This window comes from Lagenorhynchus albirostris, chromosome 16, assembly GCF_949774975.1.
Source record: "Lagenorhynchus albirostris chromosome 16, mLagAlb1.1, whole genome shotgun sequence".
Taxonomy (NCBI): Eukaryota; Metazoa; Chordata; class Mammalia; order Artiodactyla; family Delphinidae; genus Lagenorhynchus; species Lagenorhynchus albirostris.
The window spans coordinates 67,117,682-67,138,361 of NC_083110.1; the positions used below are offsets into that span (position 1 = coordinate 67,117,682).

The 20,680-nt window shown below is 45.7% G+C and overlaps 1 protein-coding gene across 23 annotated transcripts in view; it reads left to right on the forward strand.

Moving 5' to 3' along the window:
• Positions 1-11,797: 11,797 nt before the first annotated feature.
• The window catches only part of TCF7L2 (transcription factor 7 like 2), a 197,061-nt gene continuing 188,178 nt past the window's right edge, over positions 11,798-20,680 (forward strand). For all 23 annotated transcript variants that reach the window (XM_060125476.1, XM_060125471.1, XM_060125475.1 and 20 more), the window contains exons 1-3: positions 11,798-12,482; positions 12,760-12,826; positions 13,036-13,160. In XM_060125476.1, the coding sequence (XP_059981459.1) occupies positions 12,294-12,482; positions 12,760-12,826; positions 13,036-13,160 (381 nt within the window). In that variant the 5' untranslated portion in view covers positions 11,798-12,293. The remainder of the gene's footprint in view (positions 12,483-12,759; positions 12,827-13,035; positions 13,161-20,680) is intronic.

Here is a 20,680-nt window from a genome sequence, read left to right on the forward strand (position 1 = left end):
CAGTGGTCAGGGAAGGAAGATCCTGTAAGCTGCGGGGCGCAGTCAAAAAAAAAAGAAAAAAAGAAGAAAAGAAATGTGCATACCATAGTCCAGTAGTTCTAGACACGAAAAACAAAATGAAAATTCTTCTAGAAGGCAATCACTGGATAGGAGGATATCACTGTGACCTTGGAGTAGGTCAAGATTTCTTAACACACACAAAAGCAATAACCATAAAGACTAAAATCTTCTGTTTATCAAAATGTACTATTATGAGAATGAAAAGGCAAGCCACAGAGAGGGAGAAACTATTTGCAAAACCTATGTCTGACAAAGAATTCATACCTAGAACATGTTAAGAATTCTTACAGATCAATTGGAAAAAGACAGACAACTCATTTTTTTAAATGGGGAAAAGACTTAAACAGGCACTTTCCTAAAGAGGACATCTAAATAACCAATAGGCATGTGAGGATGCCCAACAGCATTACTCATCAGGGAAATGCAAATTTCCCTATATCCTCACCATAAAAGGGGGGGAAAGTGACAATAGCAGGTGATGCAACAGAAGTTCTCTGCACATTCTAGAATAAATTGGTTCAACTAGTTTGGAGAAATTTAGTACCATCCATTAAAGCTGAACACATACATACCCCGATGTCACAGGTATTTTAATTCTAGGTTTATACCCAATGGGGATGCATTCAGATATTAACAAAAAGGAATATACAAGAATAATGTTTATAGTAGCTCTGTTTGTCTTCTAAAAACACCCCAAAGTTGCATCTACAGCAGAGTGGTTAAATAAATTCATATTCATTGTATATGTATATATTTATAATATACAATGACTAAACTTGTATTCATTGTATATTATAAATTTATATTCCATTGTATACAATGGAATACTATACAGTAGTGAAAATGAACTACTGCTACATTGTTGACTCTCTTGGGCATAATGTTAAGCAAAAGAAGCCAGAAACAAAAGAGTACAATAAGATATGATTCCATTTCTGTGACAAGAATAGGCAAAACTGTTCTAGCGTCATAAAGTCAGAACAGTGGTTGCTTTCGGGGTAGGATTGCTAGATAAAATACAGGCCACCTAGTTAAATTTGAATTTCAGATTAGCAACGAATTTTTTATAAGAAGTATGTCCTAAGCGATATTTTTATTTGCTAAATCTGGCAATCGTACTTTGGAGGGGGCGCGAATCTTGGAGGGCACACAAAGATTGCTCCTGTTGTTTTGGTAGTACTATTCTATTATCTTGATCTAGATGGTAGTTATGTGAATGTGCCCATTTCTAAAAATTTATCAGGGTGAATATTTAAGAGTTTTGCACTGTACTGTTTGAATGCTATACCTCAATAAAAAGTTTTAAAGGCTTTAATAGAGAGGCAGAGCAATATATGAAGGGTCAGGAGTCCTGGGTTCCAACTGAAGCCTTTATTGACTTGAGTGAGTTTGGTCCAGTTTTTCCCAGTCTCGGTTTTTTCATCGGTAAAATGGAAATAATTTTAATGGAAATAATTTTAACAGGAGCTACTCCTACTAACTCCATTTTATGCAGAAGGAAATGGAAGGTGAAATACTGTGTTGCAGGCAAACCAGCTGGTGAGTGCCATTGACAGGTTCTAGGCCATCATTCTAGAACTCGTGTGGCTCATCTCCACACCCTAGTGCTTGCCTACTGGAAAGTGCTTCTAAGACTGTAAAAGACTCAACCAACGTAAAACTTTACTTATGATTTTTTTAATTTAAAGTTTTAATTTTATTTTATTATTTAATTAACTAATTAATTAATTAATTAGGCTGCTTTGGGTCTTTGTTGCTGTGCCCGGGCTTTCTCTAGTTGCGGCGAGCGAGGGCTACTCTTCGTTGCGGTCCACGGGCTTCTCATTATGGTGGCTTCTCTTGTTGCGGAGCGTGGTCTCTAGGTGGGTGGGCTTCAGTAGTTGTGGCATGAGGGCTCAGTAGTTATGGCTTGCAGGTTCTAGAGCGCAGGCTCAGTAGTTGTGGCGCACGGGCTTAGTTGCTCCGCCGCCTGTGGGATCTTCCCGGACCAGGGCTCGAACCCGTGTCCCCTGCATTGAAAGGTGGATTCTTAACACCTGCGCCACCAGAGAAGTCCCTAAAGTTTTATTTTTTTTATTTAGCTTTATTAGAGTATAGTTGATTTACAATGTTGTGTTAGTTTCAGGTGTACAGCAAAGTGATTCAGCAAAGTGATTCAGAAAAGATTTAGATTCTTTTCTAGTATAGGTTATAGAATATTGAATAGTGTTCCCTGTGCTATGCAGTAGGCCCTTGTTGGTTATCTATCTTATACATAGTAGTGTGTGTGTTCATCCCAAGCTCCTGATTTATCCCTCTCGCCCCCCCTTATGATTATTTACGATAGGAAATTTTAATAAAAAGTCTCTAGAGTATTTGCAAAAACTTAAGTGATAGTGCATTTTGGGGAGAGACTAAACCTAGCTTCGGATGGGCAAAGGGGTCTCTGACACCCACCCCTAAGAAATAGAAGTGCTAGGAGAGCCTCTCGTCTACAGGAGATGCTCCAGCCCAGAGTGGCCAATGGTCACCTTGACTGGACCAAGCCCCTGAAGTCCTCTGACCTGGAATTCCTCTCTTCCCTTTTGACCTAGCTCCTTCCTTTCTTTTTTCTTTAGCTCCAGGCAAACCACTTCTCCTGGGGCCAGGGGTGGGAGGGTGGCGGGCCTCCCTCACCAGGGAGCTTGCTCTTGCTTAATTAGTGTCTGCAAAGGGCTGCCTATTATTAAATTACTAGACAATTGAGATTAAGCCTTGAGGGCTTTGGAAATCTGTACTGCCACACTCCCTAAATGGGTGGGAGGGACTTGCCTAGAGGGACAGGGAGAGGAGGTTGGTTGAAAACACTCTCGTGGTGGGGCTACCCACCTCCTGATGGACAGCACCACAAAGACACCCTAAGGAGTCTGCCGCCTGGCTTGTCTTTGGTGCTTGAAAGCCACCATTCCAGATGTGTTTGTTTTGAGTGCAGGCACCTTGCCTTTTTATAATGCAGCAAATCTTGAGAAGAGTAACTAGGAGGGGTAGAATAACAGTGATAAGAGCTAAGATGTACTGAGTCCTCCCACAGTGCCAGGACTGTGCTAAATCCTGGCATTCTATCTCCATCTGGAGAGGGGAGGCAAGAAAGGAAATCTACCCAGTTGAAAGCCTCTGTGATCAAGGTAATTGTACACGTCATTTCATTGAATCCTCACCACTTAGATGTAGATATCATGCCCCCATTTCATAGATGAGTAAATAAAGTCAGAATGATTTATGCACTGGTCCTAGGTCACATATTCATACATGGCAGAGCCCAAATTTGAACACTTCTGGTGAGATCAAGATGCCCTCTTGTGCAGGGCATAGGTTCTCACCAGGGAGGTGGCACAGTTTGTAAAAACTCCCCAGGCCATTCTGATACAGGTCCCCATTGGCTGGCGGAAGAGGAGATGGTGGTCTCCCTTCACCGGTTAGAGAACTGACTTACTAAAGTGAGTTTATCATATTCCTTTCAGAGAGGGGGTTCACTGCACAGCAGTGGTTCTCTGGTGGTGATTTTGCTTCCTCCCCCACCCGCAAAAGGGGACATATGGCAGTTTCTAGAGACATCTTTTCCCATCATGACTTGGGGGTGGGGTTCCACTGTCAACTAGTGGGTAGAGACCATGGACGCTACTCAGTACCCAACAACACACAGGACAGCCCTGCACAACAAAGAATTATTCAGTCCAAAACGTCTATAGCACTGAGGTTAAGAAACCCTGGCACTATTTTGTGGGGGGGTGGGTGAGGAAGGAGATACATTGGGAGACAACGCTGGGCATCCCCGAAGAAGCATATTTAGGGGGAGGAATGGATGGACCTTGAAGACAAGTGTTACCTACTTGACAATGTAGCAGAAGGGGAGGTGTGAGTCTTGCTTTAAAGGAAACTAATTATCTTTTTGCCAAGATCTTCTTTACACCCCCAGAATATCACAGAAAATTGGTGAGGGTGATTCTATTGTCGGACTGGCCCAGGAGCCGTAGCCGAAGAAGACCTGGATTTGGAGTCAGGAAACTTGAATCTCCATCTTAGCCTGGCCATTGTCAGCTATGTGATGCTGAGCCAACCTGGATCTCTTGAAGCCTCAGTTTCCTTACCTGTCAAATGGGGATAATTATATTTGCCCCCCTCACAAGGTCTTGTGAGTAGCAGATGGAACAGTGTTAGGGAAGGGTCTTTGTAGAAGGACAATCCCCTTGAAGAACAGAGGATGCTGCCTCTGTGGAACCTGCAGGCAGATCTCTGAGCCCGTTTTGGGTGGATAGGGCTCACTATCTATTTTTAAATTAAAGGAGTGAAATGGAATCCTTTGTCACCCCTGTGCTCTGAAATTCAAGCATGCGAGTAAATTTGACAAAAGGAGATTTAAAATGATATATCAGGGACTTCCCTGGCGGTCCATTGGTTAAGACTTCGCACTTCCACTGCAGGGGGCATGGGTTCAATCCCCGGTTGGGGAACTAAGATCCTGCATGCCGCGAGGAGAGGCCGAAAAATAAAATGGTATATCAGATGCAGTGTGAGCAACAGCTACCTTGAAATAACCCCAACTCAAGCAAGGAGGGATGGATATGAGAAGGAGAAGGAAAGTCAAAGCCTCTATTTCTTAAAATAGAAAGAAGAGCATTATCTCCCTTTCTGATTATGCAAATAATCCATGCCCAGTTGTTAAAACCAAACAAACCCATACGAAACCAGATAGTATAGAAAGGTATAAAAATGTAAGTAAAAATTATCCCCAATACTATCATCTAGAGAAAAAATAGTGCTGTTGACATTTTGGAGCACATCCTTTCAAATATTTTTAAGGAACAATTATACTTAAAAAAAAAGAACTCTACAGTACATGCTATCTTGTAGCCAGAAATAAAATAACATGAACACAGAAACTAACACACCATTGTAAAGCAATTATACTCCAATAAAGATGTTAAAAAAATAATAATAACATGAAGAGCCAGAAGATCCATTAGAAAGATGCTTCTTGTACAGACGGGTGTGTGAAGTTCCTTCAAAGGAGACAAGACTCCAAGACAGCAGTATCAGATCCTTCCCGTAGAAATGCCCCATCTGGTTTCCAGACAGTCATCACCTTTGCTGTTGGGGGGCTGGGGGTGCTGCTGGCGGGATCAGGAGGGTCTCACAGGCAGTAAGACACCAGCACTCACAAGACCTCCAACCCCTGATGAACGCTGGTAGGTCAGAGAAGGGAGAGTGGGTGGGGCCTCTGCTGATTCTGCCCAGCCCAGGACTTGGTTTTTCCTGGGAGCAGAGCCCTTTGCCGGGTGGGAGCGAGGAAGGCGCTTACCTGTTCTGCCAACAGACCGTCAGGAACCTGGGCCATCGCTAGAAAGGGTGAGAGAATCAGTGTCTGGGTACCCGTGCCTAGAGGAAGACCACGTTTCCACGGGAGGCGTTGCTGGGAGGCGTATCTGTGCTTCTTATGGGGTTTTGGGGTCATTATAATCTCTCCCTCTCGGCATTTTGGAACCTTTAAGAAATAACGATTAATGCCTTCCCTCCTGCTCTAGGTATTTACAGCGTGCCCGCAGGCACCAAGAGACAGGGCTCGCTCCAGATGACTCCACCGGAAGCCTTGCTAATTGTTTCTGTGCTGCAGGCTGTTGTCTGTATGCGATCCGAACTCACTCCGGACCCCGGAACTCATCATTTATCCTTCTTCCCTTTCCCTGTCCAAATGAGTGTTTCATTAGGAACTATAATCCACGAATATCATTAGAATTTACAGAAGCAATTGGGATATTTGCAAGGCGGGGGGAAGCTGATTCTAATCCAGTCTCAAGTGATTTGATCAACATATAGACCTTCCTCAAGGACAGGCTGGGGCTTAAAGCTGCTTTGGATTCCTGGGGGGACTGAGCCTGAAATCTTGACACTCTGGACCTGGGAGTCTCCTTGAATCCTCCTCCATCCCATGATGCTTTTGGCCAGAAGCAGGTGTGTCAGCCCACACCTAGATAAATTACAAGGAGAACAATGTCCTCTCCTGAAATTTCACCTGCTCTGTCCCTTGAACAGACGTAGACCACCTTATGAGATTGCTCAATGCTGGCGGACATCGTCCCTGCCTCAAGTTAAAGTACCCATGTCTTTGTGGAAGGTGCTTTGGTATCCATGACATCTCTGAATAGAAAAATGGGTTTGAGTGGGCAAGGATGTTCCCTGAAAAAGGATGGGGGTCACTGAAGCTTTTTTTTTTTTAATTTTTATTTATTTATTTATTATTTATTTATTTATTTATTTTTGGCGGCGTTGGGTCTTTGTTGCTGCGCGTGGGCTTTCTCTAGTTGCAGCGAGCGGGGCTACTCTTCGTTGTGGTGCGAGGGCTTCTCATTGCAGTGGCTTCTCTTGTTGCCGAGCACAGGCTCTAGGTGCACAGGCTTCAGTAGTTGTGGCACATGGGCTCAGTAGTTGTGGCTCGCGGGCTCCAGAGTGCAGGCTCAGTAGTTGTGGCACACAGGCTTAGGAGCTCTGCGGCATGTGGGATCTTCCTGGACCAGGGCTCGAACCCGTGTCCCCTGCATTGGCAGGCGGATTCTCAACCACTGTGCCACCAGGGAAGCCCACTGAAGCTTTTTTTTTTAAAAAAAAAAAAGAAAAAAAAAAGAAAACCTCACGCATTTTAATATGTTAAATACATACTCAATTATTAATTCTAAAGACTTCTACAAATCAACCTAGATGAAACTTTTTTCACCTTTTTCCTGCCTTTTTTCCCCTTCTCAGGAACATTTAGACCTACCCTATGGCAATGACTATCGGGAAGTCTCTGCCCTGTATATCAGGGTAGCACAAATAATTCAGCATAAAGCAGCCCCGTTCCTGTAGCTTGGCATTAGGATAAGTATATCTTAAGAAAGTTCTTATGCAGACTTGGCTTCAGGCAATAAAACGTCATAGACGTATAACTGTAGCAAGCGAAATTTCTAGGGAGCAAATTAGGCTGAAAACATCTTCTAGAGATGGCTAGAAAGGAAATGTACACCACCCCAAAATAAGGCAAGTTATGCAGTAAATGTTTCATTTATTGGCCTTCTTCCATTACTATTAGGGTTAAAAGACATCTTGTCAATAAGAAAGGTATATTTATGGAGGACTGATGTCTTTCAAAAGGCTGCTCCTGTCACAAATGCCTATAGCGGTAGTGATCAGCTTATGAAGGCAGGTGATGAAACCCTGTACAAATGCATACATCTCCCCATTAACCCTTAGATCATCAGGCATTATTGTCACTTTACCTGGACCTGTCATTAGCTGAAGCAAGGTGATCAAGCCAGACACTTCAGAAAAATGCCAAAAACAGAACAGTGTCCCTCAGGGTTTCAAGAAGAGGGTGTGTGCCTTTCCGAGTCCCTTGATAGAATCATTGGGGGAAAATAAAAGGTTCCCTGTGAAGTGGGCCCTTTTTGCCTGTCCCTTCCTCCTGCTAAAATTGAAAACTCTCAGGTGTCCAATTTTTAGTGTTCCTAGGTTGGCTAAGGGAGTAGCTTTCTTCAACATCCAAATAAGGAACCATCACCCACGCAGAACAAAAAGCAAACAGAAAATCTCACAGTGGAATCAGGACTTTGGCTTCTCAACATTTCCCCATTTTATAGCTTCCTTATGTTTTCAGATTCTTTTTTTGGCTTCCTCAGTCAGCACACTCCCTGCATAGCTAAGTCCAACACAGTGGGTAACAGATTATCCATCTTGGAGCCTGGATCTTTAAAGAAAAATCACACAGGACACATGCACACATGTGCGGAACCCCATCTAGGTTTAATTACTAGGATACTGCCAGGTGATTGGGGAAGCTGAATATGGTTGTTGACATGTATTCTCTACTTCCGGTGAATCTAAGAAGACTATCCTTGTTTTTCCTAAATTCTAAAGCCAAACTTCCAATATAGTTTGTCCCTTTTGCTGCTATGCTGGTGAGCCTCTTAGCGTAACTGGGGTGTGGGCTGAAACTACGGGATCATGGATTTTCTGAATGTTAGAAAGGACCTAAGAAAATATCCAGTCCAAACACCTCACCCGTCAGGTGAGACAGGACAAAGGGGCCATAGGTAACAAGGCCAATGGCCAGCCTGTTTCTGCCATATTCCTTCAAGCACAGTCCCATATTTCAGAGGACATCTAGCACTCTGCCATAATGCCCCCCAGTAGGGAACTGATGCCTGAAAAGTGATTTATATAAACTGAAACTTCCTTTTCACGCTCCCCAATAGGGATGAACAAGGAAGTACCAACGGGAGAGGTAACGTATTCACTTAATTTTTGAGGTTCAAATGCAGATTGCTAACATCAACACAGGTCCACAGAGATTTAATAGAGGAATGGGCTTCCCTGGTGGCGCAGTGGTTGGGAGTCCGCCTGCCAATGCAGGCGACACGGGTTCATGCCCCGGTCCGGGAGGATCCCGCGTGCTGCGGAGCGGCTGGGCCCGTGAGCCGTGGCCGCTGAGCCTGCGTGCCCCGAGCCTGTGCTCCCCAACGGGAGAGGCCACAACAGTGAGAGGCCCGTGTACCGCAAAAAAAAAAAAAAAAAATAGAGGGATGGCTGAAGGGGAGGAGAAAACAGAGAAGAAGCAGAAGGGCAGTGGATGATGAGAAGGAGACAGCAAGGAGGGTTGAGGGACAGCCTACTTACAGCTCAGGACCTGGGCTGGCCCCGGGAAAGGCCTCCAAGGGAAGAAGTCCCAGCTTCTCCTCCAACCTGAGAGCCCCCCAATATGCAAAACTCCTTGGCTCAGGCTAAAGTCAGAACTGGTCTGGTTTCCTCCCTGTGTTTAGAACCCCTGCTATTTGGGTAGAACTCTTGGTCCTATAAACTAGGAGTCAGTCATCAGTATCTAGAGAGAGAAGTAGCCTCAACACCGGGACACAAGCCAACCGTTGTTTAAAATTTCACAGCAAATCTACAAATTACATGTCCAGGTTGTGGGCCAACCTGACCTTTTTAAAAAAAATATTGTATTACCTTGCTTTTTGCCAATTTCAATTTCACACCCTCCCCCCACTTCTCCCCTATCCCCGCATCACCTGAAGCCCTTTCAGAGACCCAGGGGTAATTGACCCTCTGAGATCTTGCTGGTCTCCCCAAGCCTGTTTATGGCACAAAGCAACAGGATTAAATGTGGCACATGGGCTATCATGGAATAACTTTCAACTGCTTAATTAAATCAGAGATTTAAAGAAGGAAGGATTCAAGAGTTTCCTTTGAATGAGAAATATAAGGATATGCCAAAGTGGATGAGGTTACTAATCATCGGCAGAAAGCCCTTAATATTTACATACGATAAAAATGCAGGCCAGGACATTAAAAACAATAAGTACATTCTTTAAAATTTCAACTCAGTATATTTATGAGCTTTCATTTTCCAGGTAAGTCCTATAAAGGACACTGAAGACCCCAGTATCCAATTTAATTCCGATCAGCTTTAGACTAAAATAAAAGAACCACTGCACAGGACAAAGAAATGGCCACAAAATTGAGTTACTATAAATGTGTTCCCGTTTGAGTAAATAAGCCTTTAAAACAGGCCTTACGAAAGTCTACGCTGTACACAGACTCATGCACCTAGGTATACAGGTGACAATTAGCAAGTGTGAGAAGCTATGGTCATTTGCTAAATGTGTAAATCTAAAGGCAACCAAGTGAAAAGACCTAAAAAAAGGACACTGTTAAATCCATTTGTACATGGATTTAACAGTGAAGCATTTCATTCTTCATGTTTTTACTTGGTGTCTTGAAATAATCCCCTTTCTGTCTCCACTCACCCTCTTAGAAACTGTGCCCGCCTTATTTATTTATGAAGTCTGAAGGTTAGTCCTACCTGCTGAGACTAATTAGCCCTGTGCTTTGTATCCTATGCAATCCTGTCTGATTAAAGGTACACATTTGTTTTACTTCTTTTCAGGCTCCTTCTCACTCTACTTCTGATTTTCTGATTCATATTAAAGCTGGGAGTTTCAGTGATTCTCCTCCATAGCCCTCCCCCATGCCCCCACCACATTTTTATTTTGCCCACATCTTACTCTTTAGTGTGCAAATGTGCTTATGAATTTTTTTCCAGTGCAAGGGAATGCATTGGCCTTGTCAATCTTGGTATCATCATTTTTAGTAGTCTTCTTGCTGAGACCTTAGCCTATAAAACAGTTTTGCTGAAAACCCAAACTCTCTAAATATTACATTTGAATTTGCTTTCTTTTGGAAAGCTTAGGTGCTGACAGGCCAGCTGAAGAGCAGGTGAGATTTTTTTTAAGGGATGTGGGTGAAATAATTTAGCTCATCTTGGACTCCAGGCCAACACTGCTCCTAAAAGACAATTTGCTAATTCTTATTGACTTCTTTTTTTCTGGTTCTTTTTGTCCCCTTTCATGTTGTAGATTCCAGTCCACTTCTCGTTGGATATTTGCAAGAAAATGAGTGTTCTTGCCCCATTTTCTAGGGACACGGTGTTTTGGGACCCAGGCCTTTCCCCCTTCGACATAATTTTCTTCCCCATTTTGTAGCAAATCAATCTGCTCTCCAGGAGAGAGCCTAAAAATCAACAAATACCTGCCTCAAACCTCAGGTTTTCCATCTCCTCCCAGAGGTCTTCCAGCATCAGCTGGGTTAGCAATTTCCTGCCAGAGCCATCTACATCTTGATTATTTGGTCAGTCTTTTGGGGATTTCATTTCAGACCCCCCTCCAGAAAGACTCCAGACCCACTGGTCCCAAGGGTTGGTGAACTTTCAGTTTTATTTTCCCTGGCGGTGTTAACGCCCAAACTTTTCACCTCCAAAGTCAGAAAGGACTTTGAATCCTAGCTTATTTCCTACCACCTCCAAAGTCAGTTTAAAAAAAAAAAAAAAAGAACAACACTCTACATTGAAAAGAATCATGTATTTTTCCTTAAGGATATTTTTAATGCCCTTGACAAACACTACAGTATTTGATTGTTTTTTGGATAAAAAGTCATCTTGGCATATTTATTCTAGTGAGACTTAAGATTTAATGAAATGATTCACTATTAATAAACAAGAAAGGGGAGGGAAGACCTCGTGGGTTAATAGTTTCTTTCACTGCAGATAACCAGGAACTTTGCCCAGCCCTCCACTTCCCCAAGCTCTCTGAAAGTGGAGGGTTGATCTCTCTTTTTGACCACTTCTCTTATATCCCGCCCAAGGGTGGCCGATTTCATTGCTGGCTTAACCACTAAACACCAGCCCGCACCCCTTCCCCACAATACTCTCCTCCTTTTCCCCTTCCTTAAGACTTATTTCTAATATTTCTAAAGTGCACTTTTTCTGGGCCTCACCCCATCCCCGCCCCCCAAGTGGGCTTTCCTTCCGCCTTCCTCGACTCGGATTCCTGACGCGGTCGCCACCCCCTTCCCCTCCTCTCCTACTCCGCATTGTCTTTCTGAAGCCACCCCCCTCCCGGAGCGAGTCCCCGTTCCCTCGCCCAGACTCCCAGGCTCGCACACACTCGGCGCAGGCCTCGCCCCCTGCACACTCCTCCCTCCGTCTCTCCCCCCCTCCCCCGCCCCTCTCCTCCTCCTCCTCCTCCTCCTCGTCTCCCTCCTCCCTCTCCCGGCGCCCGAAAGGATCATTGTTAGCCACCCCCGCCCCGCCCACTCCGGCTGTTTATTTATGCAGACGTCACCGGGCCGGCCCCGCCCCCCGGCATCTCATTAAGCGAGTGTGTTCCTCTCTCCCTGTCAATAATCTCCGCTCCCAGACTACTCCGTTCCTCCGGATTTCGATCCCCCTTTTTCTATCTGTCAATCAGCGCCGCCTTTGAACTGAAAAGCTCTCAGTCTAACTTCAACTCACTCAAATCCGAGCGGCACGAGCTCCTCCTGTATCTTCGGCTTCCCCCCCCTTTGCTCTTTATATCTGACTTCTTGTTGTTGTTGGTGTGTGTGTTTTTTTTTACCCCCCTTTTTTTATTTATTATTTTTTTGCACATTGATCGGATCCTTGGGAACGAGAGAAAAAAGAAATCCAAACTCACGCGTGCAGAAGATCTCCCCCCCCTTCCCCTCCCCTCCTCCCTCTTTCCCCTCCCCAGGAGAAAAAGACCCCAAAGCAGAAAAAAGTTCACCTTGGACTCGTCTTTTTCTTGCAGTATTTTTCTGGGGGGGGGCAAAACTTTTTGGGTTTTTTTTTTTTTTTGGCTTTTCTTTCTCCTTCATTTTTCTTCCAAAATTGCTGCTGGTGGGTGAAAAAAATGCCGCAGCTGAACGGCGGTGGAGGAGATGACCTAGGCGCCAACGACGAACTGATTTCCTTCAAAGACGAGGGCGAGCAAGAGGAGAAGAGCTCCGAAAACTCCTCGGCAGAGAGGGATTTAGCTGATGTCAAATCGTCTCTAGTCAATGAATCAGAAACGAATCAAAACAGCTCCTCCGATTCCGAGGTAGGAAAAGCCCCTCGGGCTGGCGGGGTTCTTAATCTATTTCCTGGGCTTGGCAAATGTTTCTTAAAGGGGAGAAATCGGGGCTGGGGGCGGCGGCGGGACGCCGCGGGGCCGGGCGGGCGGCGTGTGCGTGTGGTGCCACCATTGCAAAAACTTGTAACCCTGTTTTTCTCTCCCATCCCAAACCCCCCCACCTCGCTGATTCTTTTTCTCCCCCATCTCCCCCCTCTGCGTGGCGTTTGCCCCTCGCCCTCCCCACCTCCACCCCTCCGGGAAGGCGGAAAGACGGCCTCCGCCTCGCTCCGAAAGTTTCCGAGATAAATCCCGGGAAAGTTTGGAAGAAGGTGAGTACGCCCCGCGCGCCCCGCAGCCGCCGGGAGCTGTCCCCCGGGCCCGCCGCCCCGCGCGCCCGGGCCCCGCGCCCCGCTCGGCCGGGCCTTGCGTCGGCCCGGCCGGGGCGCCCAGCCACTTGGGGCACTTTCTAAAAAGTTTCTCCTCGCTCTCTCCCGCTCCGCGCGGCCGCCGCCGTCCCCTCGCTGCCCCGCCATGTTAGCGGCCAAGAGGCAAGATGGAGGGCTCTTTAAGGGGCCACCGTATCCCGGCTACCCTTTCATCATGATCCCCGACCTGACGAGCCCCTACCTCCCCAACGGATCGCTCTCGCCCACCGCCCGAACCGTAAGTGCCTCCGCGCGCGGCCCCCGCCCGCTGACCGCCCACCCTTGCCTCCCGCCCGGCCCCGCATGCGGCCCCTGCCCTGCCCTGCCCCCTCCCTCCCTCTCCCCTCCCTCCCCGCCTCCTCCCCTCCCCGCCTCCCCTCCCCCTCTTGTGGCCCAGGCAGCCCGAAACTCTCCAAACTTTTCTGCCTTTTGTGGACTGGATTTGTTTGCACTTCGCCATGTTCTTGCTTTCAGTTTGTTGCCTCGTGATGTTGGGGAGACTTTTCTTTCCAAGCAGGGCTTTGTTGGTTGGGGGGGAATCAGAAGAACTTTTTTTTGCGCTCTGATTCCCCCCGCCCCCTTTGGTGGTGGTGTTTGTTTCTTCACCCTGGGAAGATGACTGTGTGGCTCTTTCTTTTCTCCCTCTCCTTCTCTCTCTCTCTTTTCCTTCCCTCTTCTGTGGCGTCTTGGGCTTTCCCCGGTTAACCCCTTGGCTGCCGCTGCCGGGGACTGAGTTAATGGGCTGCGCCCGACGCGCGGGGTAGAGTGGATTGTCCTCCAGGCGTTGGACTTGAGAACTAGCGGGCGCGCGGAGCCCGGGGCCTTGGAGAAGCGCCTCGTCTTTCTCTTTCGGCCGCGTATTTGTTTAGCTTTCTAGTGGCGATGGCTGGCTCTCAGCCCTCCTTCCCTTTTCCCCTGGAAGGTCACGCTTCCAAGACTGGTCCCACTGCAAACTTGGGGGCTCTGGGCTTCCTTTTCTGGGGCCACCCCGCAGGGCCGCGAGCGCCCTGGGCGCCGTGGCCGGCTCGGCTGCCCGGCGCGCTGGCTGCGGGCTCTCCCGGGCCGCGCGGGGTGGAGAGGCCCCTGTGGCCGCGGGTTTTGGTTTGTATGGAGCCGGGATGGCCTCCTCCGAGCGGACTTGATGTATTTCTAGGGAATTTTGGTGCCTTGGGGTTTATAGCGGGATCTGCGCTCGCCAGCTTCCGAGAAGGCCCTCAGTGGGCCCTGGGGGGCCAGAGACCAGGTTGTGCGGGGCCCAAGGGTGTATAGAGGGTGAGGGAGGCCGAGGGCTCCTTTCTTTCAAGGGATTGGGCTGCTGATCGTGGGCCACCCAACTTTGGGGGCTCCAGGGAGGCGCGGGGTGCCAGGCTCCGGGGGGGTGGCGCTTCCCGCGGCGTGCGTCCCGCGCCCCCCCGTGACATTTGTGAATAAGGCTCACCCTCTTCCCCGACAGGCTTCTGCCCCCTGCCCTCGCCTTGAACCCCCTCCCCCCGTCCCACCCTCCTCTAAAAAGCCTGGATTACGAATCTCTAGTCGCAATCTCTAAACGTTTGTGCCCGGCTTCTCGGGATTGTCATTTTGCACCCTCTCTGGTTTGGTCTCCCTACCTCTTATTTACACTCACTTCTTCTGTTTTCTTTTATTTTTCGGTAACTCGAGATAGCAATTTGAAATAGTGCACCCACTGTTCAGCAGCCGTGGATTCGGTGCTAATGGCCGAGGGTTTGCCGGACGGGAGTCGATCAGGTCTACAAGTGTTTTTAAGCATTAAAATATTAACTATCAGGTTTGACTTGTTTTTTGGGGCCCTGGCAAAAATGGCAAGGGCATGCTAGACCGGTCATTTGTTATGGCCAGGAAAGAGAAATAATTATTACCCTCCCTCCCCCTCCCGCGCGCCCAGGCTTCTGCATGCTTGGGAAGCTGGGAGAGCATTTCAGCCCGACCTCCTCCTTCAGGGCCAGTTCTTTCAGGCGGCGGGGGCCGGGCAGTGGGGTTGCAGCTGTAGGGGAAACATTGTCCGGTTACGTTGTATTTTTCTTGGGAGCCTGTGGGCATCCTGAACCGGGAGTATTCGGCTCAGAATCGGAGAGTTTGTGTAATAACCAAGCCGACCAAGCGACATTCCAAAGTAACCCTGAGAATTTCTTACTCTCCTCCCCTCCCCCTACGATGGAAGCCTCTCTGGTATTATTTTAAAATCCACTTAGCCATCTGAAAGGCCATCTGAATATTGAGCTTTGATGGTGGGCTTGCTGGCCTTCTTGACTCTTTGCAAACTCCTGCCTGTGACCGCTGGCAATCTTGCCGCAAGATCTCCTGAAACTGCAACAGTTGTGTTGCGCTGTAATTAGGAAACAGGGAAATTGTTAAAGGTAAATAAATGATTTCCCGGTGTGAAAAGGATGGCTCCCAACAACCCCATCCCCTCTGTGGGCATCGTAGGAACCCTCGGCGTCTAGTTATTTTAATTGTGGACATAGCGGGTGGCCTGATGCTGTGACATCAGATGGAGTCTGAGAAGACATTTCTGAAGTCAGGAGGCAGTTTTAGTATTTGCGTGTCAAACACCAACAGACATCTTTAGTGTGCACAGGCCCTTCCTCCTCCTATCTGTTACCTGGGTTAGCTGATGTGCTCCAGAATTAAGGTTATTTAAGCCGGTAAGTAGAGCCATGGAAATGAGGCTGAGAGGCTGTTGTGTGTCACTCCTGACCTCTTCGATCAGAGGGCCGGCTTGCAATTCCAGATTTGATACAGCTGCCGAAGGAATCTATAGGCAAGATAGCGGTCTTTTCATGCTCATCTGAAATTCTTAGTGCTTCATAGAGTGTGTTTTTGAGGGCAAGGTGTAAAGACAAATTAGCTGTATGTTCTATTCTCTTCCGGACCCTCCTTGGTGGTGGTGTTCTTTTGCTACATTTTCTGTTAACTTATGAGTGTACCTGTAAACAGTTGCATCCTTTAAAAAGCAAACTCTTTGGATTCCTGATTTCTGCTTTTCTTTTTAAGAATGTAAAGAATTAAGGAGTATCATTAAATGGGCTTATGATGAATAATATTTTATCTCAAGAATAATGCTTTAATTGCTGGAGATGCCATGAAGCTTGATAGTAATAATTTTATTTTAAAATGACAAAAGATTCCTCCATCACATTAATTTAGCCTTTGATACTGTAATAGGAACAGCTTTTAAAAAGGTTCGAATACAAAAAAGCATTAAGGTGAGAGGTCTGGTTGAGGAGATGGGAGGTGATAGAACTGCAAATATTAGAATTGTGGTAACATTTGTATATACCAAAGATAAGAATACTGTTACCATATTAAAGTAGATAGGAAAGAGTAGTTTTACGTTTCTTTTTTCCCTCCTGCCAAATGAGAATATGGGATACGGTGGCCGAAATTCCAGTTAGGTTTGAAATTCTTTTTAAGGGGTTGATTATTAGAGCTTTCACATCTTCTTTGATCCAAAGTTGTTTGCTTTTCAGCTGAAGCTGTTTGCTACTAGGTTGAACAAATAAATAAGCAGCATCTTGAATTCATTTTTGAACTTGGAATCCAGCATTTAAAGGAAACCAAGAGGGGCCTATTATTCATTGGGGTTTTATTTAGCCGGGCAGCAGCTTCTCTTTCTGCCTGGTGAAAAATGGATGTTTTCTCCTCGCTCAAACAGCATAATCCTTTCTTAATACAAAAGATTTAGACCTCGGAGTGTGAAGGGTTAATGGTGGTCCTTCCCCATTGTCCTCCTACCCCCCACCTTCACCCCTGATTGTTTTGACAACACTTTTCAAAGTGTGACATTCCAAGCCCCTACATAACAATGTAATATTACTGTAATTACACAGGTCATTACATTTTAAATAGAGAACAATAAAATGCTTATCGCCCTGAAAAAGAACAGGTGTTCTTGCCCTTCTTTGGTATTTATGCTAATTGTTTTTCATCTCCTTCAGAAATATTTATGGCAAACATGTTTAGATTTCAGTCTCAATGCAAAGTATTAATTCCGTGCTAATCTTTATAGGTTGGGGTTTAATGTCTGCAGTTTGGATTATGGGCTCAACATTCACCCAGTAAGTCATATTTTAATGATTATAAATTTAATATGCCAGTGCTTTGCAGTTTGTTGAAATGAAAGCTTTCTGAAACCCCAGAAACAAACTATGAGGCAGTCCGGGAGGCTGGAGTGTTTATCTGGAAGAAGTGTTTTTGGAAACTTTTGACTGCTGAAGGGAAGTAGCTTTCACTGATGCCCCCTATCTGATTGAGAAAAGATTTGGAGGAAAACAATCCCCGCTCTGGCTAGGAGTTTTCCACCTTGATTTTAATTTTACTGATATGGATTTCATTTAGGGTCCCTGCTGGAAGCTGGTCCGCTTTCTGTTTCTTAGCAAGCTGTGAAAAAGTTACAGGAAGGTTTCCGGGGGCTGGCAGATCAAGAATGCTGTTCTGTTAGCAGCGCAGGATAACTGCAGTTCTGCACGCTATTAAAAAAATATTTGCTTTAGCAAACCAGCATTTTAATAGTTGCACCAGAGGCTGTGCTTTTAAAGATTACAGTAGAAGTCTTTCCAGGTTTTGAATGCCTCCTCACATCCCACGAGGTGCCTGCGTGCATACGAAAAGCGCCTAGATTTCTTGGTGGAGAAATGTTGGTGCAACTTCTCTTACACATGCACAGGGGGTAAACTAGAAGGTATCTAAGAGGATTTTACATTTTGTCAGATGTTTCACAACAGGGGCCCCCGAATCACATTAAAAATGCACTGCAGAGAAAGGACAGCTGCAAATTTTTGTGTGGACCTGTGTTTCTGGACCATGACTAAAACTCCGAGGACCTTTTCCCCAGCTGTCTGGAAGTTCTGTGGAAGTTGGTTTATTGGCAGTTAAGTCTGAGGCAACCTGGATTTAGCAGAGGCTCTCTCCTACACAGGAAATAGATGACATTATATTGGGGGAAGGGACAAAACTTCAGGCAAGGAGTGATTTACTCCTTTACTGTTTTTTTAAAACATGGCGTTGCCAAATAAATAAGCACTTTCCAGGGAAGTAGGTGTAAGCTTTTTTAGTCTTGGTGAGTGGAAGTAGATAATATCTTTAACCACATTTATAACTGTTTCGAGGTGACACATTTCAGAAGTTTTGAGAAGGAGCGGGGTGAATCAAATTCTTGAGGCTTTTATTTTTGAAGGGGGTGTGTGTTGTGGGCATCTGAGTTTCTTCTGGGAGTGGATATTGGCAACCGTGTAACTAAATCTTCAACTCTGACTTATAATTGAGCACGTTTGTGAAGGAAATGGTTAATTTTACAACCAAAGGCAAACTTGCACCTCGACAGGTCTGCTGAAAGAAATGTGCCCCAGTCCTTTGCTGGCAAGCGCCACCGGGTCATAAATCCACAGGCTTTATTTACAGCCCATAACACTTATGAATGTTAAGATATTTGACGCCACGTTGGCCTTATAATATTCAAGGTCCGCAGACACTGGCAGTAGCTCAGATTTCTCTCACTAATTATAAGCAATGAGATGGGGGTGGGGTGTGGAGACCCCTTCGCAAAAGCTGCCCTCTCCCCTCCTCTGACCCCCATGCCTACAATCTGAGCTTACTGAGACAGACACCCCCTCCTCCTTTGGCAGCCGACTTGTACTTTTCCTCCAGGCTATTGTTACACACATTTATAAAGAGCACTTTCAGTAATGGAAATTCAGTTGGGTGGGTGGGAGGGGCTCGGCACAAATGCCTTTTTTCAAAAGCAAAGTTGCTCTAGGTGTTTGCATCTTTTTTCCTTTTCTTCTGGCTTCTCCCTGTTTCCTTTCTTTCTTGTTTTTTTTTTTTTTGAGACCCTCTTGCCTATATTGTGCATATTTCCCAGAATACTTAAAGAAACCTGATACGGGAGATGGGTCTTTAATTTATACGATGTTCCACTGAGCTGGAAGGGAAAATACACACATTGCAGAGTGCGCTAGTTAACGTGAGGGTTTAAAAAAAAAAAAAGTGCCACAGAGTGAGGGGAGTTGATTAAAAGAATTAATAGATGAGAAAAAAATTCCAGATTTACCTTGGGAGTGGGAAGGCCATTCATTTGGGGGAAGTGCAGTGGTATCTGGGGGGAGGAAGCACAGAAAAGTAGCAGGGGAGGAAGAATAAATGCTTGCCTGAGAAAGATTAGAAAAGTGTAAGAAGATGGGACAGAGATTTGGGCATGAGGAAATGGCTTGATTGAAATTAGGGATTAGAAGTTCCTTAGCGAGAGGTAGAAGTACCATGGGTGGGGGGTGGCTGTTAGCAACTATATGGCTCAGCTCAGTAAAAACTGGTCGCTATCCACTTTTCACCCAAAGAGCTCTATCCAGCAGCAGATAGTCTTTCATGTAAGTTACTGTGTGAGGAGCTGGGGATGGGGCATCTGTGGTCAAGACCCCGATGTGACAGAGAAGGCCAGTTATCCTCCTGATTTTAATTCATTCTTAAAAGAGTGGGCTTTCTAGTGTGTGTGTTACAAACTGACCACCTGGTAAAGGGGGAGTGGGATTCTGAGGTGTGTGGGTAACTGTTGAGGGGGGTAGGAGCTGATCGCGCTGTCCTCGCTGGCCGGAGCCTTCCTTCCATCCAACCCAGACTTCAAGACAGAGGCTGAAAGGTTTTATTTTCTAATCAATGGAATGCAGAAACTTACTAGCCCTCAGGGACAGATATGAATCCCTTAACAGCTCATTACAAAGATGGGGCTGTGGGATCTTTGAACGGGTTATCAGCCCTGGTGTTCTTCGGTTTTCCCAGGATAGGTTTTTTTCTTCCTTGGGCACATCTGATTTCAGGCTGGTAATATGTCTAATATTTTATTCTTTTCTTTCCTTCTTTTTTTTTTTTTTGGTCATGAAGTAGCCCCAAACAGCTCGATCTACAGGGGGAAGGAATGGTTACTAGTGGGATCAGCTCTGAAGGAGTTAAAATTGCTTGCTAAAGTTTGGCATCATGAAAATAAATTTGAGGCCTGGTAGACATTAGTAAGGCACAGCACATTTACAGAGCTTAATTAGTACGAACTGTAATTGTTCATGGTCTGCCAGAAGAAGTAATGTTCAGGAAAAGTGGAGTCCTTCTCTTGCAGTCTTTAGTTTGAAACCGATAAATCACTTGCATATTTGTGTAGTGATTCAAATGGAGCTAAGACCTCTCCCATCCCAACATGTGGTAAATTGTAAAGTCAATGAATTGCAGATGTAGGCTACAGTGAGATTCTCTAAGAAAATGCAGAATGAATGGGAAAGAGTGATGCTATAAATATTTACTGAGAAGATAACTAGGTTCTTGCGTGCTGGACCAATTATGATGTACTAAATATATTAGCAAAATGCTTAAAAAATCGAGAGGATTTGTGTGGGTCTTTGGGTGGGTTGGTTGGTTTGGGAAAGTGAAATAAAAGGCACTATGTTATTGTCGTGTCAGTTTTATTAAGCCTGAATCACAATGGCATACCCAGGGAAGGACACATGAAACCCACATTAATGCAAATTAATTCGTTATGAGTGTGCAGCCTGTGACTGCTAAGTGGAGTAATGATGGGGCATCATTTTAAGAGTGTTAGTGTAGCAACTTTTAATGAAAAATGCTGTGTTAGGAACATGTCTCAGCACTTTAGCCCACGTGTTTTTATATGCTGGAAATGTGTTTTGGACAAGAGCAGGAAACTTGCTTCACTTTATTCTCCCCTCTCCCAAACAGTTTAAGAAATGTAATTATGTTTTG